This window comes from Betta splendens, chromosome 15 (assembly GCF_900634795.4).
Source record: "Betta splendens chromosome 15, fBetSpl5.4, whole genome shotgun sequence".
In the NCBI taxonomy this organism is placed as follows: domain Eukaryota; kingdom Metazoa; phylum Chordata; class Actinopteri; order Anabantiformes; family Osphronemidae; genus Betta; species Betta splendens.
In genome coordinates this window covers 6,912,773-6,936,754 of record NC_040895.2, presented here as the reverse complement: position 1 = coordinate 6,936,754, position 23,982 = coordinate 6,912,773, and the positions used below count along the sequence as shown (strand labels likewise).

The window sequence follows — 23,982 nt, the reverse complement described above, 5'->3', positions numbered from 1 at the left end:
GTCGTTATTTAGTCTTTGGTTTTTCTTTCATCTTGTAGATTGTGAAGTGCTGATTGTTTTCTCCTATGCTCTTAGTCTTTTTAGGGCTGATTGGATATTTTAGTGTTATAGCATTGAATATTGTATTATCCATCTGTAGTGACTTTAATCCAACCACAGTATACAGCTGCTAATCTACTGAGTGGCCTAGTAACTCAGGAGGCAGAGCAGGGGATGGGTCTAAATGCAAGTTTTTCTCCCAATGTGGGATCCATAAAGTCCTATTATTATTATTATTATTATTATTATTATTATTATTATTATTATTATTATTATTATTATTATTATTATTATTATTATTATTATTATTATTATTATTATTATTATTATTATTATTATTATTATTATTATTTAATATGCCATTGGTCTGTGTTTTGTATAGACTCTGTTTACTAAATGTGGATAAAGAAAACTTCCTATATTTTTAAACTTCTTCCTTTTCACAAGGATACCCACTGTGTTCCTCACAGCTTCTATTGATTTAGCTATTTTTTCCAGTCCTCCATGGATCTGTGCATCAACACAATCACAATCTTCATGGAGAGTTCACGGCCTGCAAATGTTTCAGGACTTTGTTGCTCTCGTACTTTGTGTACTTTGAACTTTGGGGCCATCGTTCACACAGTTTCAACTTTACACTGTTATTGATGTCGAACCTTTTAGCCTTTGCTTTAGTTAAATATTGTTGTAGCACAAAGTATCGAAGCAGCATGAAAATACAGTTTGCATATCTTTTAAATCCTTGTCTCCCTTAAGTCTATACAATGTCTCTTCTCCTGTTCTTCCATAAGTAGCTCTCAGAGGGAATAGAGGGCAATTCCTGCAGTGAGCTTCAGATAAGACACAACTCTCTTCATCCTTCTCCTATTTCACTATTTAACATTCAGCTTCCCAGAGGAAAAGGTCCCTAATTATTCGCCACAAAGCACTACCAAGTCACATATGAGCCATGGATGCGCAGTGTGCCCACACATACTGTATAGCGTTTGAAGCATTGCTGGGTGTTTTTGTATTAAGTGATCAGACCGACTTACTGGCTAATAAAATCAGAGAGATGCACTGCCTTACATTTTGTGCGTGGTCACACACGTTTGTTCTTGAAATTGGCCTCACACAGGTCCCATCAGTGCCCTGTTAGAGGCCACTGAGGCACTGGTGTATAAAGGTCAAGCAGAAGACAATACGTCTTTGCTTTCTGATGCTCTCTGTGGTGGTGAACTGGTGGAATGCATGAGATAATGATCCAAGAGATTTGCTTGTATTTTGACCTCATGAGCATTTTGTTAGAAGAGTCTAACATCTTTAAAATGTCACCTGCACCTGAAATACCAAAGCTCACACTGTTGAGAGTGGGTCATTTGTGCTTTAGAGCAAAGCTTTGAACTCTTGCTACTTGAGCGGGGTTGAACACCGTGACACTGTCAAATCTGGAGATCCAGAACTGGAGTGTGTGTGTGTGTGTGTACATTTCAGAATAGCAGTGTGTGACGTGATTTGAGAAGCCTGTGGCGTTAAACCCTGGGTGATGTTAATGAGTCATTGTTTCATAGGCTGCTGTGTGGAGGGAGATAGAAACTGGTGAACTTCAGGCTATGTGGTATCAGACACTCGTTCTCCATGCACATCCAGATCTCATCCACACTCGCCCTGCCTCACCTAATGCTCAACTATCAAATTGCCTCCCTGACATCAAAGCAAAGTTGATAAAGCAGACGCTAATGCCAGACACACTTACAGGTGCATGAGTGCACATTCACAAACAAGCAGTGGTGGGGATATTTAATTAATTCACCTAGAGTTTGATTTTGTGTATTTTGGTGTCCCAGTGTCACGCTGCAGGCTGTGAGACTTTTACAGGTGTTTCCAGTTCTCTCATAAGCTGACAGCTTGACAAGCATAATAAATATATCAGGGGAATGCAGCTCAGATGTTTATTCAAATGCAGTTATTGTTGTGGAGGAGTGGATTAGTAACTCTGTGCTTCACTCAAACTATCGATGAGGTTTGCTCTTAAGTGCTGCAGTAGAGCTCCTCAACCGCCAGATGAAGTGTAATGGATGAAACTCAGACTTGCTAAAAGACAACATTCCTTATTGGATTGGAAAAACTGTTCTTTTCCATTCTATACATCATTCATTATCATTATTGTGAAAATGTCAACATGGAGGGTGGCGCCAAGAAAGCACCATGAACACACCTGCTCCTGTGAATACACGTCCACCTCCACCTGACACAAGTGCAAACAGTTTGTGGGGTCAACTGCTCTCTCGCTGTGTGAGATCAGCTTTGGCTCTGGGCCCGGCTCAGTTCAGCGCTGAGTGCTCCATGTGGTCTAACAGCAGCTTGGATTCTCTCCATGCTCCTGCTGAACCTCCAGAAGTCTTTCCTCTATCTTATTTAATGTGCGTTCAGATGTATTTAGATAAAATTCCAATTAATGTGGATTAGCATGACTACTTCAGGCTTTCCTGTGAAACCTGAGGAGTTTTTTTGCCAAAGCTTCTTGTTTGCCAGGTATTGGCATGACAAGGTGTGACGTATGCTTTCTGAGTAAACCTGAAGATGCACGTTTCAAAAGTTGCTCCTCTGATACAATCGCCATGCTCAGGAAATGATGCAAAGGAATAAAACAGAATTCAAATTGAGCCGTTATCTTTTCGCATGTATCTCAATAGAGGTCCTAGTGACACTTATAGGACCACTGCACAGTAGGAAAACACAATTTAATATCTGCTTTGTTTTAATTTTTCAGACAAACTCTACTATTATTTCTTTACAAAGATCACATTCCCCTTTATATTTGAAAGTGTGTCACCAAGTAGCTTCAATATTTGTCACCTCCAAAACAGCTACACACTTTATTGGTAGTAAGAACCAGAAATCCAGGTTGCCAAGTTGGAGCACATTTTCTAAACTGATGAGTGGCCAGGTTGTGGGTACCAGACCACCCAGTTCATTTGTAAACCACAGTAAAGGTTATATCATGGCTTTTGCTTGAATGGCTGCTTTGGGAGTAGAATCACTAATCTTAGCCTATAACTTAGGCTGGCAGCAGTAGAATGAATTTACAGGTGCACAGAGAGTGAAATACATCAAAAGTTGTTTGTGAAGGAGGCCAAAGAAGAAAGCTTGAAAACCACATCACAAAAGTTAGATTGATCCAGGTTTTCCCTCACACCTGCCTGTGTTTAACTGCCTTCTTTAACAGGACACTCCGGTGGGGCGCTCGGTGTTTATGGTGAACGCCACGGATCCGGACCAGGGCACCGGAGGCAGCGTTCTCTTCTCCTTCCAGCCGGCGTCCCCCTTCTTCACCATCGACGGGGCCCGAGGCACCGTCACCGTCGTCAGGGCACTGGACTACGAGACGACCGCAGCGTACCAGCTGACCGTCAACGCCACGGTCAGCGCGCACACAGCAGCTCAGCGGAGACCGGGTGCGTCACATGGGTTCTCATGGAAGACTTTGCTTGTTTTCAGGATCAGGACAAAGTGAGGCCTTTGTCCCGACTTGCCAACTTGGCCATCACCATCACCGATGTTCAGGACATGGACCCCATTTTCACCAATCTTCCGTACAGCACCAACATAGAGGAGGATGTACCTCTGGTCAGTAGTACACCCCTACCTCACATTATACCAGCTTTGTTTTATCTACTGTAAGTGTTATCTTTATGCAGCTTTAATGCAAAACCTATCGTCTTCCCAGTTGCTAACATGTACAATGAATCTTTCACACCATCTCTTATCTGGCTCCACCTGTCCACCGTTGATATTGTGTGGATCAGGTGCAAGAGAAATGTGGCTGAAACAGAGACCTCAGTTATGTATTATGTGGGCAGGATGTCTCGCCCGTCACCCTCCCTCTCCTCCTCACCCCCAGCTGAATACAGCACTGCAGATGTTGGCGATTGTAATTACTGTGGGAGATTTACACCCTTCCAGGGATGGGGGGTCCTCTAGCAAAGGTCACTGTTGCTGTAGGATTTAACTCACTGTGCTGCCTCACGAGCTCATGGAGCAGCAAATGTGTGAAGCGTGAAGCCTGTTTGTCATAGGAACTTCTGAGCAGTGGGGTATCAACATGACTGTGCCTTTATCTTTTTTGCAAGTAGGTTTGTAACATGCTGTGCCTGTTTCTCTGTACACCATTACCTTCCCCCCCTCAGTCCTCTAAACTCAGTTCCCAGGTGGCTAATGGTCCAGCTATTGATGTTTCCACTCGTAGGGAGAATTACACACAGGGGCATAATGCTGTCTGTCCTTATTCCTGTTCTCTCTCGCTCTCGCTCTCTCTTATCCCTTTACCTGTCTCACACAGCCCGAGCCCCTCCACACTCAAGCAAACAGCCACCCGTGCTCGTCACCAGCTTGCTTGCGCCGTAGTAGAAATGTCAAATGCTACATTTGCATGCATATTAACGGGGCGTGACGGAGTCCACGCCCGGTGTCTCCCGGACTCTCTGATTCATCAACTGTCACCGGGAAGGTCACAACAGGAGGAAGAGTTGGGGGAGGGAGGGGGAGAAAAAGAGAGCAAGGTGATGGGGAGAATTGGGAAAAAACTGGTGAAAGTGAGGAGGAAGACGCACAAAGTCACATGGCGAATCAAGAGGTGGGAGTTAAAGGAGCGGTATTACGTTGGATTACAGAGTTGACAGTGCTGAGTGGATACCAGATTCCTCACTGTAGCCGAGCAGCATTAAGCTTCAATGATACTGCCTGGAAGTGTTGCAGCTCCTGCCACTAACAGTAGGGGGCAGCGAATAATCCCTTTAACGTGACGATGTAAGAGGAGGTCATGCAACTAAAATCTGTTGCAGAGCCCCTCAGACCCAACGACAAATACAGACAGGAGGAATCTGTGCCAGCAGGGCTACACACACACACACACACACACACACACACACACTACTAATGCGTGCAAGCAATATGTGGTATTCTAACAGACACGTGTCATTTCCGTTAGCCAGTGTTTGGCTGCGATAAGCTGAGGGCGTACAGTGACGGAAAGTGTGTCAACTGTTCTCAAGGCCCATGACATTTACACGTAAAGGGATATCAAACTTGGATCCCTGTCATAGGTCATTTCTCAAAGGTGCGAGTGCACGTGCGCACACACACACACACACACACACACCATTTCTGCCCCACTCTTCCTCTGTCCTGCTCTTTCCCTCCTTCCCTAACCGATCAGCCCCTCATCCGTACAAAACCCTGACAAAGAAGCAGAGGGTTTTTTTTTTTTCGTTCTCTCAGATGAAATCACAGGGCAAGGTTTTTAGCTGTTATAGCTGTGAATCCACGCTGCTTAGATTGACATGCAAGCCCCTTCTAGGACAAACACAATTTGGCTGTCAAATCAATGAGAAGAGAGAGAGAATGGGTTTGGGGGTAATGCACTGTATAGATAGAAAAAATGGTTGCGGAGGATGGAAGAGGGCTGGCTTGGGTTTGGAGAGATGCGTGGGTGCAGGAGGGGGAGATGGTATCTTTGACGCTTGATTGAACAAATTCCACTTGTGTGGACAGCTAGAGAATATTGCTCATGTTACTTCAGCATCACTTCGTTTCTCGTTTCTCTGTCCCGCGTTTCTCTCGGCCCCTCCCATGCGTGTGCGCGTGCGTTTCCCTCTCAGCTCGTGACTGGTGTGAATCAGTATCGCTAAAAGGCTTGTAATTGATTCTGATGTAATTGGCCAATGACAAGAGATGCTTTGGCAGAAATGGAGCATAAACACGTCTTGGACACAATTTGCAGGATCAATGGAACGCGGCTTGCTTGAGAGGGCCGGGGGGTGGGGGTGGAAGGAAGTTAGGAAGTACTGTACACGAAATCTCTCCTTTGCTCTTGAAACTGATTTTTCTTTTAAGATATCATCATTGTATCTGACTGGGGCTTGAATGCTGAGAGCTCCCCGGATCAAAGACTTTTCCAAAATTCAAATAGCTTTTTATTTTGCTTTCTCATCGTGCTGTGTTGGTGTCGCTCTTCTGTGATTGTTGATGTTTAAAACAAGAAAAGAAGAAACAATACATTTTTTTCAGGGTTCTAAAGCCTTTTTTCTTCCTATACTGTAGTGACACACTGTAGTGTTAGAAATACAAGGATCCTAAAGGCCACACACACAATTTTGTGCGTATTGTGGAGTCCAAATACTATAAAATGGGAAAAGGATTATTTTATTTGCCAGTAGCTGTTTACTGTGATCTGAATTTCTGGTCATTGATAACGGGTCAGATTAAAGTAGAAACTACGGAAGACATTTTTAAGAATGTGACTGAGGATTACATGAGGCTTATATGGTGTGTTTTGTATGTGTGTGTATCTCTGCAGGGATACCAAGTGCGGAAGATAACAGCCATTGACCAGGATCTCGGCAAACCACGAGGCATCGGCTATACCATCATCTCAGGTCTGAGTCACATAATCAATCCTACATCCACGGCACAAAGGGGGGAATTGATCACTGCTTATCATAATCCCACAGCAATAATGGACAAGTCTCATCAAGCACAACAGTCGATAACAGCAGAGAGCAGCACCCCCAGCACTGGAGAATAGGCTTTGCTGTAAGCAGTTATTAATCACTGTTTAGTGCAGCTGTGTGGAAGTCAATCAGTCACACGTTGGCTGGTGCCATCAAAACAGGAGTGCGATTTGTCAGAGGGACAAATTTCACCTTTTACAGAATAGCATGATGATCACACAAGCATCTAAAGATGATAAATATAACATGATGATGGCCGCCATGCTAGGCCTTCGACGCCCCACACATCGCTGTGGTTCTAGTCTACGTCAGAGTTCACTTTAAATAAGATGAGAGGAGGCTCCACTTTGCGTGGAGCTGATAAGGCTCCGGCAGCGATCCCGCTTTAATACTCCTGAACTGAGTTCCCACTTCTGCCAAGGATGCGATGTTTGTGCCTGCCAGTTAGCCCGTGTGTGTGCCAGGATGCTATCGTCAAAGCTCACAAACAGATTCCCATGAAACTCGGTGGACAGATTGACCTCGAGACAACGAGCTCCAGGTTAGAGTTTGGCTTTGATCCACAATCGGGGATTGTTCACTTTTAGAAAGGTCTCTGTCTTTGTTGTTGTTTTTTTAGTCCTAATCCTTTCTTTTTAATGATGTGAGAATATAGAACAGATTTCTAAACCAATTGCTAAGTTTGCAGAAAGAAATTACTATCAACTTTTAATGAGAAAACTGCAGGTTTAGAGGCAAATAGCAAGTTAGAAATGCAACAAGTGTCTGTGGTGGATTTGACTTTACTCACTACTTGACCTTTGAGGGTAGAGTAGTGATGCTTTAATGACGCCTAAATGTCACTTTAGTGGTGTGGGGACCTCTAGTACACGTCACTGCTGCAAACAATTGTCTCATCATATCCTGTGACTCTGATACTAAAGCCTAGAGTATAGTACAAACATAAAACATACTGTATTTGTAGCTACACTACTGTAAATTACAGGTAGGTAAAGTCACAACAGGCACACAGATGTACGGACTAACCATAAAGGGAGTTCACTCACCTGATATTATCATTTATCTTATGTTTACTTTTTTTTATTTTCATTTTTTTCTTGCTGACACAATAATTACTAGATGGCAGTTTTCAAAAGTTTCCCCTTGGTTACCTCATCTGATAAACTTCATAGTCCCATTAAGATAAAACACACAGACTTTTGACTCCACAGTCCTGGCGTGCTGTAATACTGCTTTAATACCACCTGCAGGGTGTTTATTTTTACTACAATCAACGTTTCGATCCTGAAGGGCGAGCAGTCCCTCGGAGATCCTTCAGGACTGAAACATTGATCCGTGCGGCGAAGGAAGACGCACCCACCGGGGAGATTATAGCCATGTGTGAGCGGCATTCTTTAAACTCTGCATGCCCCTGTCAGGCCCGCTCTGGCCTGGGCGGAGGGACATCGCCGCCTCCAGTGTTGCCAGCTGGCTGATAAGGGCTGGCACGGCTTGATAAGTCTGTCGCACCATGGGAATTCTGGGTGATGAAGATATTCATTGTTCTGCCATCTGCTGAGTCACCGCCTGACCTCACCACTGAACAAGGAAATCTGACCCTGTTCGTGGCACATTGGCGTATTCAGTCATGTATTATTGGCGAGTGTCTGTGCTTTTAATGCCCGCGTGCGCTCGTTCCTCGGCCTCCCCACGCTCGTCCACCCGCTTCTTCGCGGAGCCACACTGTAAACACGCACACACCTACTCTGTCTCACTTACCATCTGCTGCCACATGTTGTACTGTTGTGTGGCGTGTTTGTTGTAAAGTTGAAGGGCTGAGTTAAGCTCTAGAGGAGAGGAGCATTAAAAAGACATTAATTAGATGGTGCGATGTATTCCCAGTCATTGCAAAATCAAGAGTTATAGCAGCGCACTAAGCCCTCATGGAGATGGAGCCTGTAGGCTCGATAAAATCATTATAAGTTCCATAGATAATGGAAGTTGAAGGGTGATACAGTGCCAGGAGATAAAGGTGGGAGGGTACGGTTGTCAAATGAAGCCGTTTCTATCCACATACTGTCTACCTGCATGTATGTCTGTCTATCCATGTTCTGTGAGAGGCAGATTAGTGCAAATGCATTCTTGTTCGTAGACCTTTCTTTTTCTTCTCTTCTAAGTGCGACTCCACACAACTCTGCTCCTGCCTCCCTGCTCCTCGCCCCGAGTGTCCTCCGAGAGCAAGCCCCAGTCCTGTGGGACTCGTCTCATTAGTTCAGTAATTAAGATAAACAAGGTTTTAATTGCAGCTGTGATTTATGCTAATAATGTGAGATTCGAGATGAGGATTTCCTCCCCCTCCTCCAATCAGAGGGCAGATCTGGGATTTGATCAGTTTGGCAGATACAGGAGCATCACAGCCGCACAGGGCATTCAGTGCTGTAGTTGTTATATTTTCTTCTGGTTGTGGTGATTCTTACAAGATGTTCCCTACTGGTCTGACCTCATATCGCCATATACTGCTTCAGAAGTGCAAACTGTGACCTACACACCAAAACCATGACTCTATGCTTTTATCTGTTACATTTTAAGTGCAATATTGATTTAACTGATAATGCGCATTATTCTGGATATTGCTATGATTTCTACTTATACTCACTGTCCCCTGTACTGAGGTAAACTTCTGCATTCTAATGTAAACTTTCTAACATGTAGTCCATTCTATGAGCTTGCATCAGATTGCATTACATATAAATTTATTCATTGTGACATCCACATTATCCCCATTTAAACCCCTATACATCCTAATAGTATTTAGAGTTTAATGCTCAAAGCCTACAAACAAGCTTCTAATTGTGTGCTGATATTTTTATAAATTTAAATAAATCAATGTAATTTTATTAAGAAGGTTGTGGATTCTACAAAATCCCTAATCACTCTTCATCAGACAAAAGGAACTGGATGAATCTTATCCAGTTTTTTTTTGTCACTGAAGATATTGTGTGTGTGTGTGTGTGTGTGTGTGTGTGTGTGTGTGTGTGTGTGTGTGTGTGTGTGTGTGTGTGTGTGTGTGTGTGTGTGTGTGGTTAATTGGCACATAACTAATGAAGGGAGGATAGCCAAAGAACTTGCCAGGTGTTCAGGTGTCTCTACTGAGAAGCAACTGCACGTTTAGGGAATCAAATACCTCTTTGTTCAATATTCTGTTTTCACCGGTTGCTATGGTTGTCAGGAGTATTAATTACAGTTTTTTGTTGTTATAATAGCATGATCCAAATTTATCCCAGTTGATTTAGTATTTTAGAACAATGAGTTAAACAAAACCGTGAAGAATTGTTTTGGTCAGTGCTATTTTTGACCAATACCTTTCATGTTTGCATCTTTTTTCCATCTTGAATGTTGCATGACTCGTCTCATACCATGAATTTCCTAGAAATGACTGCATAGACCTTCCCAGGCTGATTTATTTATTAATTGTCCTTCTCCTAGAATTTGCTTTGAAGGCACAACGTTCTATTTGTTTAGTCAACCGCACGTTACTAAACTAGCGTTTTTTAGTGAAGTGTAAAATGAATGGGGTTGCAGTTATTAGTCGTGAGTGTGTTTAATACAGTTGATTTCATTTTTAATTAAGTTTGGTAGACTGTTGGGAGGGTGCTTTGTAAATAAAGGTTTGGACATTTATTAAAAGCAAAAGCTGACACATTATTTACAAAAATTATTAGGAACATTAATTTATTAGAAGTTCACTCTGGCAGCAGTTTCAGCTTTGAGTCTTTCCAAACCTCACATCTGGATTTAGAGCGTTCATTTCCTTCATCCTGGCAGAGCCTCTCAAGCTGCCTCAGATTGGATGGGAAGCGTTTGTGCTCTGCCCTCTTCCCTTCAGGTCTCTGTGGATAGTCCTGGAGTTCAATGGGATTTAGGTCTAGGCTTTGGCTGGGCCACTCAGGTACAGTGGAAGCCTTGTCCTAAAGCCACTCCGCCATTGTCTTGGTTGATTGTTCTGAAAAGTAGATTTCAGTTTGTTAATTTTACACACTTCCAGGGAAATGGCAGTTAGTATTACTGGCCTTTTAGGTTTGATTTTGTGTCCACTTTGCAGCAGTAACAGTTTACAGTAGTTATCATCTGACAGAGTGAAAGGCTGCCCTGCAAACCATGCATTTTAGCCTCTCGTTTGTCTGTGCTTGCTTGCTTCTATATCTTCACACACACATGCACAAGTGAGTGGCCCCATGTTCCTTTCTGTTCATTTCTTCCTTTCTCATTGCATCGCTTCTTTGCTGCGAAGCTTCTCTGGTATGGGACTTTAATTTGCAGCAACCAAAGCAGAATAATTTTGTTGATATGATAAAATATGATTAGTCATTTTTTTTAATTTTGTCAGAGGCTGCAGAGAGGCCATGCATTGCATTTGACATCCATTTACTTCAGTGGTCTTTGTCTGAGGCAGGACTGTATGTGAGCACACTGTCTGACTGGCATAAAGGGTCAGACAGGTATAACCATGCCATTTCCCGCCTGGACAGACTGATAAGTAGTAAAGGCGATTATTTCCCCTTGTCTGCTTTTCCACACATTCAGTATCTTTATCCTTCAGCACTGGTACAAGCAGATGCTCTGATGCCACAGTGCTACTAGCCTGCTGTATTATGGACAAGTCTAATACCTGGTATTCTATGGGGAGCTCTCATTGTGACTGCCGCGTCCCTCAGACTTCCCTGGGTTTTCAATTAGACGCTCTGAGGCTCTCAGCAGCCTGTTGCTATGTAATCTAACAGAGAGGACAGATAGTCTGTAGGACACTGATCACAGCACAATCCTGACTTTAGTTGTGTTCACAGTCAGAGTTTGGCTCTCTGATGTTATCCCTTGTTTAATATCTTCCTCCTTTCAATCAAATTCATATTTCTTTATTTTGATCTAAATAGGGTTTCCTCAATCAGCCCATGTTTCTCTTTTCTATTAATTGCAGGATGTCAAATAAAACTGTAAATCTTGAATGTAGTTATTAAGAAAACATGTTTGTTGTGAAGAAAGAAAGAAGTACTATAATAGCAAGGATTCAGCCTACTGTACTATTCTGTTATCAACGTTGATGTTTAATGTCCTCTCCTCAGTATTTCTAGCAATATTCACATTACCCTAAATAAGTGCAGTATATCTTTATTTTCATGTGCTATTATAATTGTAATTGTCTGTAGGACACAGCTTGTTTTAATAAATGGCATCCTTAACTGTCTACTATGCATTCTAGTACATTTCCTGATGGCAGACTCCCCCACTACTGTCTTTCAGCCAGCTGTTGTTTTTAAGAGGGTGCAGAAACACATTTTGTACAGTATAATCTAGAAAATATATATGTAACAATAAGGAGAGTTAACGTCAAGTACTGTGAATAGCCCCATAAATGCACATGACGTATACTGTACATAAATCTATCTATCTTCACACGCACACTTGCACCCGCAGTGTGAAGAGATATGATTATCCTGCCACCACACTGTTTTGACAACTTGAGTTAAGTCAAGGTGGGAATCGATTAGTTTTGACTAGTCTGACTACGTCACTGAATGCTAAGGTTTGATCCTTTTACTGTAACCACATCTGTAACTTGAAATATTGCTAATGAAGTGAAATTTGTATTTATTTCTATTTTTATTCTTATTTTTATTAGTATGTTTATTATTAATAGTAGTAGTATGACTACCCTGCCAAAGGAGACTGCTTCTAACCCACTGCATTTGCAGCTCTTCAATAACGGTAGATGAGCATCTAAACTGTTTTGTCATGTTGTGTTGATAACTGAACAGAAAAGAAAGCTGCTTCCAACTACCGGGCTTTGTCTTAGAATATTTGTCCTTGGACCTTTTTTTTTAAGAGAAACTTTTGATAAAACTAGTTCATTGAGTATTCATGAAATGCAGCTTGTCTGCCAATGGCAAGACACCCACAGGGCCATTATCACTCTGCATCACACACACACAAACACATACATAGGCGCTGTTAGCTGTCAGACAATACAGGGTGTGTGTCAATGCACAGATGAGCACGTGCACGAGCAAGTCAGTGTATGTGAGAAGCTTTTTTTATTTAGATTTCGAAGCGGCAGTAGTTTGAAGACAATAACTAAAACCTCATCATTAACATGATTTGCCTGTAGGCGTAATCCTTAAAAGTGACACTAATTTGTGTACATTTAGCAAAGTACAAAAAAAAAATCTTAGCCCCGAGACTCGGAGCACTGGCTGCATGCCATATCACTATTACTAGAACGTTCCAGCGCCCCCATGATGTTGTCACGAACGACAGAAAACAGTTGTCACTAGCTTAGTCATGGCGATTACACTTGGAGAACTCCTGCTTCGGCTGTCCTCAAAAGCTCATCGCTCTGAGAAAGTCATCTACTTGTCGCGCATCCGATTGAACTCATCACACAAGAGGCCTATTTTCTCTTGTTTTCTTGGGCAATCCTGACATAATAACTACATACAGTATATAGTTGAAACTCTCTCCGCTCACTCGCTCCCATTTCCAGACTCTCTTTGTTTCTCTGCTGCTGGAATTTTTTTGTGGAGAGAATTTCAATAGGGAAACTGTTCTGTTTGCTGCATTGTTAATGTCAGAGGCCTTTTAAGTGTATTTATTGATACGACTGTATGTATATGTATGCATGTATTGCTAAATGATTTGGTGATTGTTGGAAAGTTGGTTCAAGTACCATTATTGTACAATTGCATTACTAGCCACAACATTGTGATGTTAGTTCATAGTTTGTTTGAGTCTGGGTGTGTGTGCTTGTAGGCACTTGTGTGTAACACCCACATTAGACAAACCCGTGGCATGGCTTCTTATTTTCCAGTCCAGTACGGTCGGTAATGTGAGAGCATGGCTAATCCCCTGAAGTCTCACATCCCAGAATCAAACTCTGCCACTTAGCACCATTTGCACTCTATAACACACTTTACACACACACTAACACACACACACACAAACGTATGTGTAATTCATTAGAATCCTGGCTTCTTATGTTGATGCATAAGATTGTTTTGTGTGCGTGCGTGCGTGCGTGCGTGTGTTTGTGTGTGCATGTGCGTGCGCGTGCGTGCGTGTGTGTGTGTGCACAGCGTCTTTTGCCCCCCGAGGCTCTAATCACTGTGCCCTGGCAGATCACTGGAGAACACTTTTTATCAGCAATTAGAATATGCTTATTTTCTGTCTCAGTGGGACTGCGAGCCGCTGCGTGACGTCAGTCTGTCTCTTTGGTCAAGCTTGACACTCAGCTAATCCGAGGTAGAGGACGGCCTTGTGGAACCTGAAGCAGTGACTCAAGTCTCTGTCATATAGGAAATACAGAAATACAATCTGCTGTCACCATGCGGCAGCTACAGAACCCAACAGTGTGTGTGTGTGTGTGTGTGTGTGTGTGTGTGTGTGTGTGTGTGTGTGTGTGTGTGTGTGTGTGTGTGTGTGTGTGTGTGTGTGTGTGTGTGTGTGTGTGTTGCTTGACCAGGTGAGTGCCCAGTCGTTTGAGTAAGGAGCGGCTGTTGGTGTCAGTTGGTCTTGTAATCAGCCCAGTGAAGCTGATAAACCCACACTGAGTGGGTCCACAACTTTGACGCACGTTTCCACCATCAAGCAATGAAGTTGTGTAAGCTTCTTTTCACCACATAGCTGCTTACATTATTACATTGATTATAGGGTTGTCCTCTTTAAGGGCATTTATTATTATCGATCCTCTATTTGTGGAGTTTTCATTTTTTAGGGTCACGCATTCTTAAAACCATTATCTAAAAATAAATGTTACCAAAAACAACCCAAACTTTGTTGACTAAATGTCATTGATGGTCCTTTTCATTGTAACCATGCCAACAAGCATCCGTTTCCTTGTCCATCTTATTTGGAAGTTTAAAGTCCTGATCAAAAATATGACTCATTGCATTTCCAATCTCACTTCACTCCCACAATTAAATAAGCTGTGTAAGCTGGATATAATCAGCAGTCGATCGTGTCCCTTTGAACTTCTCTCACTCCCTCTCTCTCCACCTTCTGGCCTCAATCCAGGCTAATTACCCGAGGGCTCTGCTCTCTCTGCTGGCCCGGCTCCTCTCCTCCACGGCCCCTCTTGGCTCTTTGTTCTGTGGATTCCCTCTTCTCCATTCCAGTTTAGGTACAGGGCAATTATGGAGCAGCGAGTGGGGAGTGGGGAACACAGGCGTGGGTTAATCTGTTGACCCTAACCGTTGTGCACTGTAGACTTACCATCTGAACGCTTTTTTTCTACAGCCTGGACCTCAGCTATTACTTTAAACTACCTGAAAGCCACTGATTCTTAATCCCTCAAAGTGCAGCTCAAGGTTCAGTGTGCTCCGCGTACGAATGTATATGCTGAAATTCTAATACTTAAGCAATCATAAGTCGATCTCCAGCTTTTGGTTTGATGTTAATGCCGTCAACGGGAGCAGGCAGAGATAACAAGGAAACAGCTGATCAATGTCAGTGGAGCCAGGTTTGGACCCTGGTACCTCAAAATGTCTACAGTCCCATCTGTTTAAACATATTGTAGTACTGTGATTGCCTGTGGTAAGAAACCTTCGTGGTCCATAGCATATATTACTGTATAATAAATGATGTTGCTGAACACATTTGCTGCTTTCACCATCTGCGTGGCAGATAGAGGAGCTGCTCTGACCTAAGTGAATTAGTTCCAGGTGGACTTGCCAATATGAGTCCTCTCACTCAGTCCTGTCTGCTCAGCCGATCTCTTTGATAACATTCTTATGTATCATCCACTACTACTGTATCTAAAAATTGCATAGAAGCCCTCGTCTAACACACATGCAGAAAGAATCACAATGAAAATGTGAAGGCATTCAGCGTTTTTGAATGGGAAGGAGCCCGTCTGACCCGACTGTAAGGTGGGAGACGCTGGCCAGTGCCGGAGGGAGAGGAGGAGAGCATTAGTGATGGAGACTGAGGGTGTTTTCGTTTGTTGTCTCCATCTGCCGGGTGTAATTAGCAGGCAGCGGCCACAACGTGCCTTAGAGACAGTGTCATGAAGAAATGATGAAGAGCGTAAGAGAGGTGAGGAAGTTAACAAGGCGGTAATTTGAATAGGTAGAGGGGGAATAAAAGAAATATGAGGCGATGACTCGAGCGGCTCTCGGGCTAATATTTTAACCTGCTTAATTGAAGTGAATAGAGAACACCCAGCACATTTGAACTTGGTAATGAGAACAGTGCAGCGTGCATAATTTCAAATGCTGCTCTTTGAAGGAGCGCAGACACTATAGCGAAGTTATTGCAGTTCATCAATCCATGTGAAGCTGCTGTACAGTATGTAGATGAGAAGAACAGTGAAAGTGGTTGTGCAAACCGAGGCTTCAAAAATGTATTGTCTGAATTTTAAAGATGTGCTTGTGATTTAATGATTTCAGGTTCAACGGTTTCTCTCTTTCTAGCGCTGTTAAATTGTTTAGTAAAGTACAAATATAGTGTATAGTTTTGCCCATTGTTTTAAAATGAGCAGTAATGACCAACCATTTATTAATAGAATCTATTTCTAAAACTACTGCTTCATACAGTAGAGCTACTGTTCTTTGAGGTGATGACCTTAAAATCTATTACCATCATAAATGATGACAGACCTAATATGACACAAGTTACAAATGAACAGTCATTTTGTACAGCGTAGGATTCACGGTAAACCTGAGTTTAAGAGGCGAAGTCGAACGTGGTGGGTGGTTGAAGCTGGCGGGTCAAACTGTGGCAGTCAGAGAGACAATAAAGAGCAGAACGCGCCAAAGCCACATCCATATTGCATGAAACCCAGACGTGCACATAGCTCATCCACCGCTCCTCCTTTCACAAGCTCCCCGCCGCATCTCGAGGGTTATGTTGAATTATCCACCACGGCAGATTCGTTTGTCCCTCTCACCTTCTAATCCCGACTCTTTCTCTTTTCCCATCCATCTATCCAGGGAACACCAACAGTGTTTTTGCCCTGGACTACATCAGCGGGTCCCTGACAGTGAACGGCCAGCTGGACAGAGAAAACCCACTCTACTCAGCAGGATTCACTCTCACTGTCAAGGTGAGCTGCTTGGAGGGATTGTCACAGGCTGGACAAGAGCTCCAAAAGCTGTTTCATCAGTGGATCAAGGAGGAGCTTTGATACGAGTGCCTTAAATCAATGCAGTGTCTGGATTTAAAATAGTCTTAAAGCCCCTTTTAGTAGAAGACTGCACCCTGGCTCTATTCTGCATGTGATGATGTGATGTTTCCCGTTAACATACACTTCTCTAATTAGGCCAGACTGCAAGGTCACAACTTCACTTAACACCTAACACCAGCTAAACCACGTATCCTCCAGGAGCCTGTTTCCTCTGCTCCACTGTGACCCAGACGAATTCAAACGCCTTTATTGGGCTTGTCAGCCGAGGCATTTGTGTTTTATTTGTGATTTTATGATAATGTCCCTGTCAGAGGCTTATGTTCAGTGAACAGGGAGGACAGGGGAGCAGAGGAGGACAAGATAAAGGAACAGGATTTACAGTCCTCTCCGATGCTGAGTGCTTCTCCGTTCGCCTCCTTTTTATTTATTTATTTTCTTCTTTTTGAAGCTGGTGCCGCCTGTGAGTCCGTGTGTCCCTCCACAGGGTCCGACGTGGCTTTTTGGCTTGTCGGTCCTGCCTCCTTCACCCCCACCACACTCGCAGCCTTCCCACCTTGTCCACTCTGCCACTTTTTTTTTTGCTGTAATCTTCTCCTATTCCAGTATTGTACACCAAGCGACTTCCCCGGGGTGTGAGAGGGTGCGTGAAATGGATTTCCAAGTGCTACTCAAAGCGGCAGGATTTGCGATCAAAGACCTGTTTTTTTCCCCCCTATAACTTCAGTGTAGCATTGTGGATTTAGATGATGCGTCGAGTTGAATCATATACACCTGTACTGTCCATAAATGGCCGTAAAGAGCAGCCAATGGTCCTACTACTGTACATTTACTGCACTCACTTAATTGTAATTATTGTTAATAGCTCCTATTGATAATAAGGTGCTATACTGTAGCATATTTATGAGTATCTGCGGAGACACAGCTGTGCTCTGATACAAGAGGGATTCTGGCTAACCTATTCCACTCTCAGTCTATCTCTTTAATTAAAATCAATAATTATAAAGAAAAAAAGTAGAATAAGGAAAAGTGCTGAAAATGAAAAAAATGTCGCCCAAAAATGTATTTACAAGATATGGATTTTCTTCCCTCTACATTTTCTCTCTCTGCCCGTCTCTCTCTTCCTCCCGCTCTCTCTCTCTGCATTTGTGCTCTCTTAGGTGGTGCTGCTATTGATTGTGGCGTGCCCATAGTAATACGACTAATTTCTCAACTTCAGACACCTTGGTTGGTGCTGGGTGCATGGAGGTGGAGGTCAAATGATTCAGTGGCACTGGGATGAGGGAGGCTAAAGTGCCTTGATTATCTGGAGACCACCGTGTTGTTCTTGCGTCCTCCCCCGCTGCTCGCGTCACTCCTTCCTCAAGACCCGTTTCTGTCTTTCTGTCCCACTTCACGTCTTGGTTCCTCCCAGCCAGGAGGAGAGGCTGTGTGTAATTGTGTCTTTTCAATGACAATCCGTTCTCTTAAATCTCATTGTGTGTATCTGTGTGGATGTACATGTCCTGCCCCCCTATTGGCCTCACTTTGAGCCTATTTCTATGATTGCTTCGAGTCCGTCTGTGCACCTTTTGATCCAATAAATGAACAGCTGTAAATACCTGGCTGAGATTGCGTCTTGCCCACTTCCATCAAAAATGACATTTTCAGTGCAATCGAATGCATCTCATCTCTCCCTCTCTCTTTATCCCTCTCTCTCTTTCTGTCCGCCTATGATTGCCTGTTGCTCCCTCCAAGGCTACAGAGTTGAAGGATGATCGCAGTCCATCAGAGGCAACGGTGATGACCACTTTCACCATTTTACTAATCGACAAGAATGACAACGCTCCCAAGTTCAACAGCTCCGAGTATCGCGTCCGCATAACTGAGCTGGCCCAGGTGGGCTTCGCCCTGCCGCTCTTCATACAGGTCGAAGACAAGGATGAGGTGAGTTGATCACGTACTGATGACTGGGCCAAGTCCAAACAGTCACAACATCATTAGGCTGATACACTTACAGACCATCACATGTTACCGCCCCATGAGACATATGATATTCGCTATTTATATTGTCTCAGACATTTAAGAAGATCAATTTATTTATTGTTTATAAATGTTGAACACAGTGATCATCCTTGTGTGTGTTGACATGAGACAACCATGTCTTAAATGATGCACTAGCAAAGCCAGTTTGATACACGGGACAGCTTTTACTCCTGATTTGGTTTGACAAGTACATGACAGCTGGAACAGTAAATAATCCATGTTTTCATTGCCACAGTAGGTTAAGATTTGTCTTGCACAAAGGAACATTAGCCACTACTTCTATGGCAGCAGCGCAGAACAAGCCTCTTAGTTTGTCCGCCACTTCCCATTAGCTGCATGTACCATCCCACTGTCACGACACAGTCGCAGACAGCAGCACACACTGAGAACTCACTTTTTCACCTTACGTTTGCTCTGCCATCATTTCTCTCCCTTTCTCTCCTCCCCCAACTTGCGCACGTGCTCGCTCACACCAGCACATTGGACTACAATTTAATTTGCTCTGGAAGAGATGGGATAGAGCATCAAATTATACCTAACGAGGAAAATCAATCACCTAGGTGCAGATAAGCTGAAAGCTAGTCAAGTCTGATTGATTCAGGCACAGCAGGCGCCAGGGTGGAATTTGACAGATAACTGCAAGTCAAGTGGATAGAGAAAAAGGCGGAGAGGAAGGAGAGACAGACAGACGGAGAGGAGAGGAGAGCCCAAGAAAAATGAGTGAACAGAAAGTCGCTTGCAATGAAGCAAAGCCGGGAGTCAGAATAATTGTTGGAGCAGGGAGGAACGGGGCGAGAGATAGCGGGAGCGTTTAGCAGCGGCTCTGTTTGTTCGCTCCGGGGCTGGTGTGCCGGCGCTGCGCCGCCGCGCGCAGGTGGGGTGACGACCCAGACACCTGGCGTGCGATAAGAGGTCCCAACGTTTCCCCACCGCCGCCACCGGCAGCTCTCAGTCTGAGAGCGGCGTGGCTGTGGCCAGTCCCACGCGCTCTCCCCGTCTCTCAGTCCCAGACAAACATCAGTCTCTACAAATAAACTCCACCAGATGCTTTTATATTGGCACGTCAGTGTTGACACACACCCTCATTTACACTCCACTACACCTGTGCTGTAATCGCACATTTTCCAGTGTGAGGGATTATGGGCAGGCGTTTCATTACTTAGACTATGACACAACTGGTATTTACCTCTCGCTGTCTGTCTGCCGCCGCGCTCGCATCATCTTCTGCTTGGCTGGTATCTTCAAAACTTTCGCTGCTGGAGCTTGTCACCGAACTTTGTGGCAGTCGCTTCTGACAGGCGGCTTTTATTGGGGGCTTCTAAAAGCAGAAGCAAATGGACGGGCAATTACGTTTATGGGCAGTTTGAGGTGACATCCCTGCATATTGGATGGTCTTTTAAATAGGAGTCATCAGCCACAATAGTTCTGCCCGGAGAAGAAAACAAAAACAAGGGGGCTATTTCCACCAGCAGCATAATGCCAATCGACCACCCCACCCGTCTTCCTCTGTCTGCCACAATGAGAACGTGATTGGCCGCCCTGCAGGTTGATATGTCACAACAGGAGGGATCCAGACAAGTCTTCTCAGAGCTGTGATGTAATTCTGACCCTGTGGTTCATGTTTACCCATCGTGTCTTTGTATTTTGGTGGAGGTTTCTTAATTGATAATATCACTAATCTAAATAATACTTACCTCATCACGCAGACCCACCCAGTAATATATCACAAAGTATTCCTTAATCAGACAACACGCTTGCATAATCTAACATTGTTTTGGCAACGCATACTGTAGTGAGCTCAAAACCAAAGACAAACACATGTATCTGCATTGAGAAAGATAGTCATGGTTGTCATTAGGGATCACATCATCCCCTTTTTTCCTCTCAGAAGACACACATCATCATGATTAAAGCATGTGCTTTCCACTGACTGGGTAATCGTCCCAGGCAGACGTGCCGCATTCAGCTCTGTTGCACTCAAAAACCATATACATAATGTAAAAAAAAGGTGCTGGGTTTATCTGGTGAAGAGAAGCAAGAATTCAGATGAGATGAGGCAAACGTGTGTTTGTGCACTATAATTTGATTTTCACGTCTGATCTGCACCAGGGCTTTTCCTCGCATCTTGATGGTTTTGCTTACTGGTGTGTTTCTTCCTCCTTTTTCCTGCAAAGCGTTCCACAGGTGAAATGTGTAGTGGACCCTAAAGGAAATTTAACTTCCCATCTAAGCCGCCTCTGCTGCTCCTAAAAGCCTTTTCACTGGTAAATTATTACTTGCAGCAACAGCGGTAGGGCTTTCATAATTATGTACAGTATACCACCGCACCATTCAGAATGTTCCAGTTTGTAATAAGCTTTGGCCTCTGACACTAAGACCATATATAACATACATAAGCATATAAAGGTAACTACATAAGTGTGGATTATATATGCAGGAACAGAAAGGTGCTAGTATTCCAGCTGATGCTGCTTGTAAACCCTAATGATCACCATTACTACAGTAAGTAACCACTAAGTCATTAACATAATGAATTACTACTGGGTTCTTGTGTGTTAGCTTCTCATCATTTCTTTTTGTAATGTAATAATGTATATGCTTCGATCTGTCACTCTGGTGTCACTGCACATATTTTTCCTGCTGCTCGCGAAATATGGTTAAGACGTAATAACCTGACTTTGATGTTCAATACACACACACAATATGCATGTTTGGTTGACTTTTGCGTATGATCTCCTGATACATCTCTCCTGTTGTAACCCCCTTGTCCTTCTTCCACTTCCTGTCTTCCTGTGGCAGGGGGTGAACAGCATGTTCCAGGTGTTTTTGACTGGAAACAATTCAGAGTACTTCACCATCTCGCCCACCGCTGTGCAGGGGCGTGCTGACATCAGGGTCAGGGTGGCCATGCCCCTGGACTATGAAGAGATACGGAGCTACAGCTTCTCAGTGAGTTGAATAGGCCCCAGCTGTTTGACTGGTAGTGGTATTCCTATTTCTTTACATAAGTGATTAATCTGCTTCAGTCACTCTAGATTTCCTCCTTATCCAAGTCAGTGATAACCAGAACACTCATCACATCACATCACATCACATTGTACAGGGAAACTGATGGTGTTCATTTGTTTGAAAATAGTTTTTATTAACACATTTTACATTGGTGTAATGCGTGTAGTTTAGATATTTACAGTGAATCATGTGCTCCTTGCTGTTCTCCTCAGCTCTTTGCCAATGAGTCCATGTCTGATCATGTGGGATTCGCCCGTATCTTTATTGAGATCATTAATGAGAATGATAACCGTCCCATCTTCAGCAAACCCCTGTACAACATCAGCCTTCCTGAAAACACACCCCCTGGAACATCACTGGTGCAAATCTTGGTAAGTATAAACCACTGTACTGAGGACGTGATAAATGACCCTGAGCGGTCCCTTTTGAATTATTCCTGAAGAGAAAATGAACTGCAATCCAAAAGGAGTATCATGAGACCTGACTAGTAGTTTCATACTGTACCACATATAAAGGGTGTGTTTATGAAATTAACCAAAAAAAAGAAACTGAGGCTCAGCGGTGGCTTCATCCAATGGGCTGATTAGAACTTATCAGCGCATTCGTACGGGCCAGTAGGGGCCTGCTCTGCCTCCTCGCGAACAGCTAACAGCTAGCTAAATTGCTATGTTAAGCAGCTTTAGAGGTTATTGTGGTTAGGGTTAGGGCTGGATAACGGGTGGGGGGTTCAGGTTACAGTTCGCTAACACAATACCGCTAGCTACTTGCTAAGTTATGCTCGCTAAAAAAATCAAAATCAAAAACTTCGATCCTCCCGTCGGAACAACAACCGCTCAACAGCGCCCCTACTGACTCTGCTGGTTAAATCATCTGAGCCGTGATCAACCTTACGGATCAATGACGACGACCTACTGCACCTATTCACCGCTGCCAGCAGGTAGATGGGCACCTACCGGCTCATACGTATGGACTGATAACCACTGATAATGACCATTGAATGGCGTGACAACGTCAGAAGCCGCTCCTTCATCTTTGAACCCTGTATCAAGAGTAAATGCTACTTGTTTATAATAAAGTCCTTAGTGTACATACTGTTGATATTTTGATTGAATCAAGGATTTTACTATTTTGGGGGAAAATAATATAAAAACACATCATACCATTACAGAAATGTTAGTTCAAGCGTCATCCCATTTAACTTTAGGAAGTAAGTAATACTTTATTGTATTGCAAAAAACTTTGCTTTTCTGTCCTTTTCGCCTCCACCTCGTCCTCTGAGAGGCCGACAGGTCAGCACTCGGCTGGTGTCCTGACTAGCAGCCGCTGCTTCAGCCACCTTCCCATGGCTCTGCATTATTATTCATTACAAATCATCTTCTGACAGAACTCCCACAATCCACAAGATACAAGCGCAAAAAGCGCAGTGTGAAAATCAATAGTGTTTATAAACCGAGTGTTCATGAAATGGAGATTGCGGCGCCGTCTAATACCCGATAAGTCTGGCTGATGTGGGCCTCGCGCTGCGGCACGCAGCCCGCCGTGGAATCCTGATTGCTGGCGGTGGAGGGTGAATGAGATGTGACGGCTGTGGGTGAATGCTGCGCTGGCCAGCTCCAGTATATAACAGTGGAAATGGGGACACACACACATACAGTAGACAAGGATGTGCATTAACTCCCACAAGGTCAACACATGTTGAATGTCGCTGTGGGTGCGATTTGTCATTCCGTTCGATAATGTTTGCGTTGTTTGCTTGTGTAAGTTCAGCGACGTGTTTGCACAGACTTGTTTTCCTGTGTGCGTCTGCCATAATTTGGCTCATTGGTAATTTAGACAGGACGTTACAACATGTGTAATCCAGTGGACTGTTTACTTATATGCCGCTGACTGATCAAACAGGCCACGGTCGCTTACCCGAGCTTGTGCAAATAATGACTTATTTATTTTGGCATGGCCGTCTCATCCATAGATATCAGAGATAAAGCACAGGAAAGTTAAATCCATCAAACTGTAGTTATTTGCCTTCAGTTTGTATCGTGACCAAATGGCAATGAACAAACGCTATAAATGTTCAGTAGCAGTTACTGTAGTAGTACTTCAAATGAATCACCTGTTTTCATGCTATATTTAAAAGTAAGAACAGACCTTACTGAACTCACTTTTAACATCAGATACTCTTCAACCCACTCTTTAGTCTGCATGTAAAATAGTCTAATGTGTCTGTCAGTTCATTGTTGAGGACAAATGATGTCACTTTTAACTTGTAGG

At 43.5% G+C, this 23,982-nt stretch overlaps 1 protein-coding gene across 2 annotated transcripts in view; it reads left to right on the top strand.

Moving 5' to 3' along the window:
• Window positions 1-23,982, top strand: part of LOC129602883 (cadherin-23-like) — a 94,459-nt gene that overhangs the window by 47,157 nt on the left and 23,320 nt on the right. For both annotated transcript variants that reach the window (XM_055502241.1, XM_029175057.3), the window contains exons 7-13: window positions 3,248-3,442; window positions 3,520-3,648; window positions 6,377-6,455; window positions 16,490-16,602; window positions 18,418-18,606; window positions 21,505-21,654; window positions 21,927-22,085. In XM_055502241.1, the coding sequence (XP_055358216.1) occupies window positions 3,248-3,442; window positions 3,520-3,648; window positions 6,377-6,455; window positions 16,490-16,602; window positions 18,418-18,606; window positions 21,505-21,654; window positions 21,927-22,085 (1,014 nt within the window). The remainder of the gene's footprint in view (window positions 1-3,247; window positions 3,443-3,519; window positions 3,649-6,376; window positions 6,456-16,489; window positions 16,603-18,417; window positions 18,607-21,504; window positions 21,655-21,926; window positions 22,086-23,982) is intronic.